The following is a 12,226-nucleotide window of genomic DNA, read 5'->3' on the forward strand; positions in this document are numbered from 1 at the left end:
GTCGTGGAAAGCGAGCGATGGTGGCGAGGGGCAACGCTGACGTTTTTCTCTGACTCTGGGAAACTTTTCCTCTCGCAGAGGTGCGAGGTTTCTGCAGCACGAAGAAATACCGGGACCAGGAGCTGGTGCTCGCGGACCTCGTCATCGGCACGATGTCGCAGGAGGACTGCCTGCAACGGTGCCTCAACAGCGTCGACTTCGTCTGCCGCTCGTTCAGCTTCGAGCACGACACGCAGACCTGCTTCCTCAGCCACCACACGCGCAAGTCGGCCCCGAAGGGCGCCACGCTCCGGCTGCCCGGCACCGACCTCGTTGAGCTCGGGGCTTGCTTCGACGGTGAGTCTCGCAGCGGCGGTGACTGCGTATCTGGGATCAGTGCCTACTTTTCCTGCAACTCTTCTTTTACGAGCCTGTGGCAGAAAGCTGGGCTAGTCGGGTTTCTGATTACTGATGCATTTCCAGCACTTCGGAGGAAACCCGGGAAATCTGAGGGTAAAAGTGAGCGGGACAGAGAGGACGCTGGTCTTCAACTGATTTTGATACCTAAGCATAGACCCACGTGACACGCCGTTGCACACGGGGGAACTAGAATCGTGGCGCATGCGTCAAGCCATTCGTCACAGATGTGTATCACGTAAGTTTCGACGCAGATAGTCACACTGTTTCATTGTCAACGCGATAGAGGCAGTCCTAATAATACATTTATCGGACTGTTTCTTTTATGTTCTCGGCTTTGAGGATCAATCTGCAGATTTGCTCACTGTACTTTCCCATACCGGTTTTGCTGCGAAACAGAGGTCTGCACTCGCATCGCTTACAGAGGTCTGCTAAGCGGCCGGATCCCGCTAATGCCCGCACTATGGGCACGATGTTCCCTGTTTGTCGTTTACGCTGCGCTCAATCTGGCCAGCGCAGCACTTGCCACATGACAGGGGGACGCTACAAGCAACCCCCGTTGTGCACGCATTGAAAATGGTGGCGTCTTTTTGTGATCAGACAGGCCCTTTGTGCCTTTTGAAACCCGTCTTTAACGAGACGCCTCGCCTCAACCCGCACAACCTTACACCGGTAGGTAGGGGACCGATCAGGTCCTCTCGGTGTGGCGTTGGCCGTAGAGTTAATATAACGAACTCTGCAGGAAAAGCTGCGCAAAGCGCCCGTGCATTGAAATGTTGCCGCTCGGTGAAAGGAGCGTAGGCGCGCACGACGAGGTGCGATTCAAGCAACACCGCATAGATCGCAGAAGGCCTGTTCACTTCGATCCATGACGTCATGCTACTGGCCCGAAATTTCCATTGGCAAGGCTGGCGTGACGAAAGCGGTGACGTCGAAATCTCCGCGGCTTACTCGGGAGCATACCCATTAGATTCTATGGCAGTCGAGCTAGTAGCATGATGTCATGTATGCGAGTGAACAGACCTTGTGCTGTCTAGGCAGTGTTGATGCAAACAGGACGCGCAATGAGCGTGATTTGGTTAATTTACTCAATATGGTGACGCTATCTAGCTCAGGCGCCTGAAAATGCATCCCTTCAGGCCTGCAATAGCCAATTCACTTTACACGTTCTCCATGCCTGAAGTCTATGTGTAAATATTTTTATTATCTTTATCTTTATCGCTACGAAAACGATGTAGCAAATGTCGGCATTTATTGTGGTTGCCATTTTCATGGCCAAGTTTTCTTTTAGTTTCAGTATAATAACTCTTTTCATGTTGGTGCTGCAGCAGGCATGGTAAGCCTGGTATGCTTGGCCGGCAACTGCCTCACAGATGTATACTTGCCAATCTGTATGCACTCCTGCTATTTGTGCTTTTGTCGCTCAATTTTAAATTCACTCATATTAGTCACTTCGAGGGCGTAAGTCCGAATCCCGCCGCTGCCACCAATATTTAGCGGGCCCATCGCGCCAGGGTAAAACACCTTACTTTATTCTTCAGGCACTGTCATCAGTCTAGTTGATTGGTTGGTCGGCTTTCCTCTACGAGTGGTTCGTTCGCAGTGTGGGGGATTGACAAAGGATCGGGCGAGTTAGGAAACTAGTCTAGTCTAAAAAGAAACACATTAGAAGTTTTGAATCAATAAAGAAAGGATAAAGTTTTAAAAATTAAGATTTAGAAATTTAGCAAGGAAATCGGCCCGATTCAATTATAGACCTCAGAATAGCTGCACCGACATTTCTATGATAATGTCCTAGAGAGGAGACTCCCAAAGATGGAATATCGGGAACTATAAGAGTCTTCCGTCTTGCTCATCCCAAGCAGCTTCGGTTTCCTCGACTTTCATTGTCCTGCATGACTCACCCTAGTCTTTTCACCTGTAACATAAAAATAATTGACCGTCTTCTCTAACTTGCATTTACGCAGGGGCGCGTCCGTAATTGAAATCAGTTACGCAGACTTCTGCGCGCTAGCTTGGAATGTGGATGTGCACTTTGACAACAAAAAGTAGACCCCGGCAACTTACTTGGGTAAAGTAATTGCTTCTCTCATATGTGATAGCGCTTTTCTTTTTCTCGCTTCCTTCTTTTAGTTAAATTCTCGTACTTCACTATAGAACAGGTACGACCTACTTCAAGTAGCACACGAAACGCGAGCTAACTTGCACTTTGACATGAACCCGGGACCGGTTCTAACCAACCGGTAACAAGTGAACTGAACCCATTTCACGAAGGGATGGCTTCAACCACGCCTTTGTGAATCGAGAAGAGGGGTAGCGCAAAGGGAAGTTAGTTTGTCTCCACGTGCCCCGGAGATCTAAGGATAACCATGTTACCTCCCGTGTGGCTGCTACGTTAGAGCGAAGCTACCATACCGTCTGTCAACCCTGCTTAACACGCCTTGGGAGAAAGCATGAGGGCAAGAACCGTCGGTGAAATGTTCTCTCGCTAGGGGAAGCAGACGCTGTAGAAACAGCCATACCATGGTGGCTAGATTCACGGCGGCTACGGAAACGGCAGCGTCGGCGGTGAGAGGCGAGCTTTTCGGGGTTTTCTTTTTTCTTCCGTCGTTATATCTCGAGGATCACTTTTGGACTTTCAACTGCATTGTACGCACTAAGCAAAGCGGGTAACCAATCCCTCGCTGCTTACCCTTAACGTATCGCCCCATTTTCTCGGTTATGTTTCTTTTCGCCGTGTAGTGAACGGTCTTACGAACCCGAGGTCCTGATAGCCTTGCAGGGAAAAGTGCAAAAGGCAGCCCGACATTGCTGAAGAATGGCGTATCGGAAGGAGACTTTGATGGACGTCCGCGGGAAAACGAGGCGTAAAATGCAGGTAGGGAAGTCAAACGGCCCGTACTCTGCTCCTTATTCTTCGATGGCAAAAATTGTGACATGGGAAGCAACGACAAGATCGTTCCTCGCAGCTGCTTAACGGTTCGGAAGGTTCCCGAATTCCCTCTGGCCGGCGTGGAGAAAGGGCTTCCGGGCACAACGCTTTCTTTCTTTTATTATTTCCTTTTCTTCCTTCATTTATTTACTTTCTCGCTTTTCTTCCTTCTTTCCTCCCTTCTTTAGTTCCTTTTTTTCCTTCTTTCATTCCTTCTTTCTTTGATTTGTTGCTTTCTTTCTTCCTTTCTTTCTTTCTTTCTTTCTTTCTTTCTTGCATGACAGCCCTTATTTTGATCTTTCCTTGCCTTCTTCGTGGATGACCCGAGTGGCCGTCGAGGCGCTAACAACTTTTTGTATCAGCCGAGCCTCGTTTGAAATGCCATTGCTAGAGGCGTGTCATTTTTCAAGAAGCACCACCTTTATATACGGTTTGGAGGACGGGGATTCTATAAGGTAGGCAACAGTGCTGAAGCTACTGTATACGAAATAAGAATTTTTGACGGCAGCCAAGGCGATGGTGGCATTCTACGATCTGCAGCTCCACTGTGCGTAGATCCTGCGTTTCACCGTGGGTCATGCTGTGAACATCGTTGCAATAAACTTGGCTGCAGTTGGAACCTTCTGTCAAATTGTGTGCAAAAAAGCGCGTTGCCTCATATCACTTAGCCTCTCTGCAGACGGAGGACTTCCATCGGTCGTCTCGCTCATGGCTCAGAAAGAACTGGCAGATAATTTCGCAGTGGCGAACGGCAGCGGCAATTTCGGCTCGGGCGGTGCACATATACAGATCCGCCGCCACCGATCTGGCTCTCTGATTGCCACCGCACAGGGGTTGCATTGGAGGAGGAGCGAAGAAAGGAATTAAGTTCGAGCCGGCGCTTTGACAACCGGAGACTCGTAGGAAGAGGGGGGAGGGGGCGGCGTGTACACCCAGCGGCAAACGATGGGGGCAGAAGCGCGCGCAGCAAGCGGACAACACGATAAAGGGAGGAGGGAAGAGATAGCAGCGACTGACTGATGCCGCTGACGCCGATAGTGAGTCAACCCCAGCTGCGGAGTTGGTTTCAGGGACAACGCCGCCGATGCCGACACGTTATCTTGACTCTCTAGCGGCGTCAGCGGCATCCAGCGGTATCAGTCGGTCGCTGCTAGCGCTGGGGGGATGAAAGGGGGGCGGAGCTGGTTACGAGGCCGACGACGACGCGAAACCCAGGAACAGACGCCAAAGAGCTGCGCTCTAAAACAGAGCCAGCCTCGAAATTTCCTGTACCGCCTCGTACTTGAACAGAAATGACTAGTCGAAAATTTACAATAGTGGATTCTCAAGTCGAACACGAATAGGACAGAAAAGATTCGATAGTGATGTTCGCGTGTCCCATGTGTTGCTATATTTCACATATGAGAACCTGCCGTGGTGTCGTATTGGCTAAGGCGTTGCGCTACTAAGCCGGAGGGCGCGGGATCGAATCCCGGCCGTGGCGGTGCGGCCGCATTTCGATGGAGGTGAGATTCAGAACCGCCCGCGGGCATCACGTGCACGTTAAAAAACCCCGGGTGGTCGAAATTCATCCGGGGTCCCTCACTACCGCGTGCCTCATAATCAAATAGTGGTATTTAAACGTAAAACTCCAGACTTTAATTTCTTTTTCACATTTCGCAGGAAATTGCACCATGTTCTTCCTACACACAGCAAATTGAGGTACCGAAAAAAAAAAATCAGGGGCAATTCCACCCTGTTGAGGTGGTTGACCAGCGATGCTGCTATGGCGGTATATATTATGTTGGTATAGAGTTTTGCTGGTATGTAGCTATACATATAATTACGTATATGTCATTTATGCGAAATACAAAGAAATAGAAGGCGCGCGCTACGTCACGCACTACCCCATACGTACACAGAGCTACCGCCGAATGGGTTTTACAACGCCGCTCTTAAAGACGCAGCTGTTGTTGACGCAGCTGCGACGGAGCGCCGTTTAGACGCAGGTGATCGTTAAGCCGAGCCTCGACACGAGCTACATTGGCGTTGACTGCGACGCAGTCCAAAGGAGCACACACAACACAACATGTTTGTTTTGTCTAGAGGATTATTCTAGTGGACAAGCATGGGGCTATCCGTTTCCCTCCCCGTAGAAGCCCATGTATTGACACCAGACGGGAATTACACAATATTTACAACTTCATTGTGAGGTATGCAGTTACGAAACGTAAATGAAACTTGGCCTAATGATAGAGTCGTCTTAGTGGCCAATATCAGTATGACTTTTACTCGAGATGCGTACATTAGATGGAGAGCTACAGAGCATACGGGAGAAAGTTGGCTTTGCCGCAAGGCGTTTTCTGTTCCATGCCATGTTTTTTTCCGGAGGGTAGCCATATACAGCTTCGCCGTGAAAGTGATGCTGTAGAAAACTGGTGTCAGCACCTATTCAAATGAGCAAGTACCCCACTATCATATCACTGATTGTGCTGGTAGCCTTTCCTATCCTTGCTTTTTTCTCTCTCTCTCTCTCGTGCTGGTAGCAGGTTAACACTGCCTGTTGAAACTGAAAAAAAAAAAGTTTTTGTTTTCCCCTTCAGCTTCAGTAGCTATTAGGCACAATGAACGTATCAATGCCTTAGCAACCGGGCGCCCTTTAAGAAGTGCCGTCTTGTTACGTTGCCACTTAGATGGTGTCCGCCATTTCTTTTCTCGATTGAAATAGCCATTTGTCAGATGTTATTCGTTCCAGCGGCTGTGACTAAAGGAAAACGAATGCTTTTGATCAAACCGCCTCTGTCTACGTCGTGTCAGTCCGTGATATCAAATCGTCGCTTTTATAACAGTCATTGCTTTTGCCTGTTGTACCAGGACCATTACAGTGCGCAAATGCTGCCTTTGCGTTTCACACATCGTCGCTTTTCACAAGCCCATTTGAATACTTCTGCAAGGTTGCCTAATTTCATTCATCGCATACACTTCCAGTGTTTTGTGAGCGATGCGAGTGCATGATTGCTAAGCTATCCTTTTAAATATGGTACCGGAGCTTTCGTCAGCGCGAACACGGCCGCTGAATAGAGAAAGCAGTCGGCCTCGTTGCGTGGGACAAATTAACTTTATAATAATCATTTCGCAACGAGCGTAATGATATTTATTTTATGTGCAAGTAATGGCCTCTGAAAGGCCGAGACAAAAAGCGCCCTCACTCGTTGAAAGCGAACAGAGAGGTCCCTTCAATTGCGGAGTTGAAAAGCTTGGTCGAGGGGCGGTCCTTACTTTTTCGGTGCGGGAAATGGCCTAGGGGAGCCCTTTTGTCTCCCACAAGAGCACGCGCAGCTCGAAATAAGCGGACGACCGGCGCAAGCACGCACCGCGCCATTGTTAGGAAGTATTCACGGCGCTTTTCCATTGCAAGCGTCAGTAAAAGCGTACAGCGTTGTAGAGGCTGGAGCCAATCAGGAGTGCCAGCTTGCCCACCGAGCCACTGTATCGCTCCGCGGCGTACAGCATCGTCTGCGACAGAGTCGTCTGCTAGCTAGCGTCACCCAATCAGGAGTGCGAGCTTATTTGCCCACTGAACCATTGTATCACTCCGCGGCATACAGCATCGTCTGCGACAGTGTCGTCTGCTAGCTAGCGTCACCCAATCAGGAGTGCGAGCTTATTTGCCCACTGAACCACTGTATCACTCCGCGGCATACAGCATCGTCTGCGACAGTGTCGTCTGCTAGCTAGCGTCACCCAATCAGGAGTGCGAACGTGCACACCGGAACATTGCATTCATCCGCGGTTTGCAGCACCGTCGCCTGGCTCGTGTCTACCATGGGGGATTTAAAACAAAGTGAACAAAATAAAACCGTCTTAAGGTCAACCAATAATCAGCAGAAGCTTGCAAGGCGCCGTGCGGTGTGCCTCCCCAGTATAGCATGTGTCGAAAGAAGAGTGTACTAGATAGCCCTATCTTAGTACATTGTAGTCAAAACAGAGTCGGAAGCTTGAGCACTGGAGCATTCTATTCGTGCGCGGCGTACTGCATCGTCTGCGACTCAAGAATGGTCTATGTCCTCTCCTAGCGCCGTACATGACACAAGCGACAAGAAAGAAAGGGTGGCAAAGTACTTTTATCAGTGTTGTGGCAGTAGGAAGAATATTTTCTTGCATATGTTTATTTTCGCTAGCCACTCTTATGAAGCAGTTGGCGAAGCCCTCTATGTTCCTTAGACCTTGTCACACGTGTCGCGCAGGTAAATTAAATAGAAGCGATAGATAAGCCTAAATTCTCAGCGCGGAATTCAAGTTTTCTCTGTCCATTTCTTGAGATCGAAAAGACACACTATTATAGGGAAGAAATGTTACAGTTAACGCTCATGTTGTTAAATTTTGTGTTCAAAGCGTGGTGTAGAGACAACTTCAGCGTTGATGTCACAGGTTTCAGAGCATTTTCGTCCATTTAAGCCGTTCCTACTGAGAGTTTTCAGGGACTTCCATTTGTGTTTCTATTTGCTCGTGGATTCAATCCGGTTTTTCTTAGTCGATTAATATTTAACTACCCCCCAACATGCACTGTCAAAGGTCATGCCAGGGGCAGTTGGTGCGGAACTTTTTTTAGAGCGACATTGCGACTCAAATTAGTTTTTTTTTTCATTTTGTGTAGCTTACCAAGTCTCTTTCTGCACCTCCCTCCCCTCCCCTCCGAATCCCTTTTAGACAACTCTCCCAATTCCACAAGTGTAATCCACCAATCTAGCTGTTTAGTGCCCCTCTACAAATGTATCAGATGATTCGTTAGGCGAACCTCATTACTTTGACACATTTGCATCGAGAACAGGTGACTTTCGCTGTGTGCTATCTTTTGGCGCGCGAAAAAATTATTTAGAACCGCAGGAGTGGTGTTGAGTCCGTGTTCAAATCGCAAAGTACGTCACACTCACGTCACTGATTGTATCACCGGCAGGACACTTGGTGAACAATGTGTTTTCATAAAGAGCGAGACAGCGACGCTAACATATATTGGCATAGAGACGAAATCAATGTTGATCTGATGATGCCTGACGTGGAATAAGAAACATTGGTTCACGGACATGGAAGCGATATTTTGCTTAGAAAGACAACTTGCATATGCCCACCACGTCGCCATTGTGTGCCTTTGTGAATACATTCCTCTGCAACGCTCTCAACATACTTTCTGACATCTAAACGTTCCTAAACGTGTTCGTTCTGATCATAAATGTCAACCTTGTTTTCATATTCACCTTGAAAGGTTACCTTTATGTTGCGCAGATGTCCTAGAGACTCGGCACTACTGGCTGATTCGCACTGTAAGTCGCCGCGCTGCAGCCTCCTCAAGCGTGCATGGTTTTAGCGAGTTAGACTTGGGCCATCGAACACTCACAACAAAAGATCTTCCAAATGAACTGATCCGGAAGCCTTTTTTAAGGCAAGCACGCACGAATTCCTCGTCCGATTTGAAAGAATCGCAGCTGTCCTTATTCTCGATAGTCTCGCACTTGGTCCATGAACGTGCTTTCGCTTGCATATCGCCGCGCCGCAGGGCGTGTGGAAATATGTTTTTTTTTTTTTACCATACGCAATTTTGAGGACAGCGCCGCCATTTTATTCGGTCCGAAGAGCCCTGCGTCCATTGTTAACGTCTTTGTGCGACGGTAGCTTAACCGATGAATTGAGTCCAGTTAGAATGACTCAAGTGAATGGTTCGGAGACGGAAGAATGGATGCGATTGAGGCCCGGCAAAAATGAAAAAAAAAAGAAAGAACGTGAGAAAAACGTTTATGCTTTCATGGTTCTAACCATCGTTATTGCATTGCAGTCCAGACAAACCCTGTCAAAGTTAGCAGCATCTATGGTTTTCAAAGACGTAACGGGCTTTCTGAGTTGTGAATGGGACAAGAACGATGAGAATTATTTGGCAGTGGCACATGGTCGAGTCCACGATCAGAAGGCGGTATTGCGCAGTTATCCCGCTTTTATGTATATTAGAACGACACACAGTTGAGCTAGTTGGTAAGGATTCATTATGCAAAAAAAAAAAAAAAAGAGGTGAGGCGTGCAGACAGGACACAAGAGTAGAGAAGTGGACAACACAAACGCGTTCGTGTTGTCCACTTCTCTACTCTTGTGTCCTGTCTGCACGCCTCGCCTCTTTTTTTTTTGTTTGCATAATGTATGTATATTACAAGAAAAACCCGAGAAGTGATGCCGCCAATTTAAGAATTAAAATTGGAATAACTCGCAAGTTATCGAAGGGGGGGGGGGGAATATGTGGGGAACGCAGAGAGTACTAGTTGTTTTGTGGAAGCCATAGAACTTGGCGAGAGAGCCTTATGATTTAATACTTAGCGTGGCAGTACATGGTCGCGTGCATGCATAATTGAGCAGGGGAGGCACTCCTACGACTGAGAAGTGGTAGGACGCCTAAAAGGATGAAAAGTTTGAAACCCAGATCCGTTCACAGGTGCACCGAGATGACGGCAAATAACCGCCTTGACTTTTGTAGTGAACCCTTTTTGCAAAACCCTGAAGGCCAAAACCCGCCGTAGTTTCTTAGTGGCTATGGTGTTGGGTCGCTAAGCACGAGATCGCGGGATCGAATCCCGGCCATGGCGGCCGCCTTTAGATGGGGGCGAAATGCGAAAACACCCGTGTTCTTAGGTGCACGTTAAAGAACCCCTGGTGGTCCAAATTTCCGTAGTCCCCCACTACGGCATGCCTGATAATCAGAAAGTGGTTTTGGCACGTAAAACCCAATAACTTAATTAACTGAAGGCCAAAGTTAGGGTCAGTGACCGAACGCACCTGTGTATCTGGATTATAACTGCGCGCTTAATGATGTCGTAGACGTGACCTTGCGTTGCGTCTCCCTGTCTTCATATCTGGCTACGCTCTAAGTTTCGTTACTATAATGCAATGCCAAGGAAGCCACCTATTTATCCTATTGCCATTGTCTCAGACATTATGCGAGCACGATCATAGCAAATTAATTACGCGTTAGGTTCATCGTGGTAGACAAATTGACGCAAATGCAATGACCATTTATTAACAGGAGTTGCCAGTTAGCCCGGCCTATTTTGTCGTCTGCCTGCCACGTGCTAAACCTGGCCAGCCATTAAGTAGTAACTTCGAGGGCAGTATTAGTCACGCTTTCCCAAGTTCAGCTGGCAGTGTTGACGGTCAGATTCTGCACAGCTTCCTGCGACTGATGGGAGCACGCTTCAACTCAAGCCGTTGCTGAATCCAACAGCAAAACTATAATTTTTTTTGACAGCTGGCATGCACAAAAATTTGCATAGCATAATGAAAACTGTAAAAAGTGCCAGTACTAGCAGACATCCAATCGGCGTCTGGCACTGCCGTGGTGCCACAAGACGGCTGCCTGTTTCTGGTGCGTTTCCAAGACAGGCATGACTTTGTGTTTCACAACTCTGGAAAAACGCGACTGCTTTCTTTTCTTTCTTTTGCCTTTTTTTTCTTTTTTTGCTCTGCGAACATAGATTCTAGCGTTTGTCCCATGAAAAATCGAAAAAAAAATGTCGTTAATCGAGACTGGCTTTCCCTGGATAACTACTAAACAAACGTCCTTAGTTTGCGTTGACAGAAAGCGCACACTCACAAACAAAACGGTGAAAATAGGGGACATCTGGGTAAAAAATAGAAGGAAACGAAAAATCTCAGCACGGTAAATGACGTGCAATTCATTCGTATTACTGTCGCCACTCGGTTCAGACAAAATTTTATTCCACCGGACTATAAGAGATTACAAGACTCGGCAACAGACGCGCCAAGAGATGACTGTAGTGTGAGTGCTTATGGAGGGGGGCGTCCCGTCACATTTCAACCTTGTTATGATTGCGAATCGACACCATCCTTTCTCATACAAGCCTGTCATCGTGGTCATATTCCTTGAGAATTCATTGTCACGCGTGGCGTTATTTCTTCATCGCCCTTTTTCTCGCGTTCTTGCGCTTCTTCTTTGCGGTCATCGCGCTTCGTTTTTCGCAATTAATGAATGTCCTGTCCCTCATACGTTTCACTTACGAGTGTTTTGACAGTGCGTCTCGGTAACGCTAAGACTGCTTTTGACGTCAACGAGCAAAAGCGGTGTTGTAGAGAAGTAACTGTCGTCCGGGATGGTTTATCTTACTCAATGTCCCTTGCAAGGATGAACTCTTTATGGTAATAATCTTTTTTTATCCCGCCATGAACGTCGCACTCTGAAAGCAATTATGTTTTGTCAAGTATCGCCTTTGCTGGAGGTATTTTACTCCGCTTTTGCGAGAATTCTCGACATCCCATGGGAGGTAAGTCTACAGGATTTGAGTCCAATCAAAACGCACGTACGCTCTTAGGGCTAATGAATACACTAAAAGGGAGGTAAACACTGGACGAACACTCCCGTTCCCAAGAAAAGGGTCACCAGCCCTTTCTTTATTTGCAGGGTACGCAGCTTTCAACAGTTTCTCTAGCGAGATTGTAAAACCTTGGTGAAATCTGTTACGAGAATCTGCTCTCGTATAGCCAACTGCATGCTGCACCGCTATAACGAATTTTGTGTGCAACGCTCGTTCTTGAATCATAAGGACGTGCATTTTATTCGGAAGTGTTCACTGATATCCTCATCTTCAAAACTTGCTGCTTTTATTTCACGCGAAGCACGTATAAAAATTGAAAATGCCGAAATATCGAAGCGGAAGTTTTGAAATTATAAGTAAACTTACGGTTTGAGGCAGGGAATTTGTGCGACCACTACTCTCTCTCTCTCTCTCTCTTTCTATCTCTCTATCTTTATCTATCTATCTATCTATCTATCTATCTATCTATCTATCTATCTATCTATCTATCTATCTATCTATCTATCTCTCAATCTCTCAATCTCTCACTCACTCACTCACTCACTCACTC

The 12,226-nt window shown here is 47.4% G+C and overlaps 1 protein-coding gene across 1 annotated transcript in view; it reads left to right on the forward strand.

Annotated features, from left to right (window-relative positions):
• Positions 1-12,226, forward strand: part of LOC142560251 (uncharacterized) — a 151,739-nt gene that overhangs the window by 80,339 nt on the left and 59,174 nt on the right. The window contains exon 8 of the mRNA XM_075672205.1: positions 79-336. Coding sequence (XP_075528320.1) covers positions 79-336 — 258 coding nt within the window. The remainder of the gene's footprint in view (positions 1-78; positions 337-12,226) is intronic.

This window comes from Dermacentor variabilis, chromosome 10 (genome assembly GCF_050947875.1).
Source record: "Dermacentor variabilis isolate Ectoservices chromosome 10, ASM5094787v1, whole genome shotgun sequence".
NCBI classification, from domain to species: Eukaryota; Metazoa; Arthropoda; class Arachnida; order Ixodida; family Ixodidae; genus Dermacentor; species Dermacentor variabilis.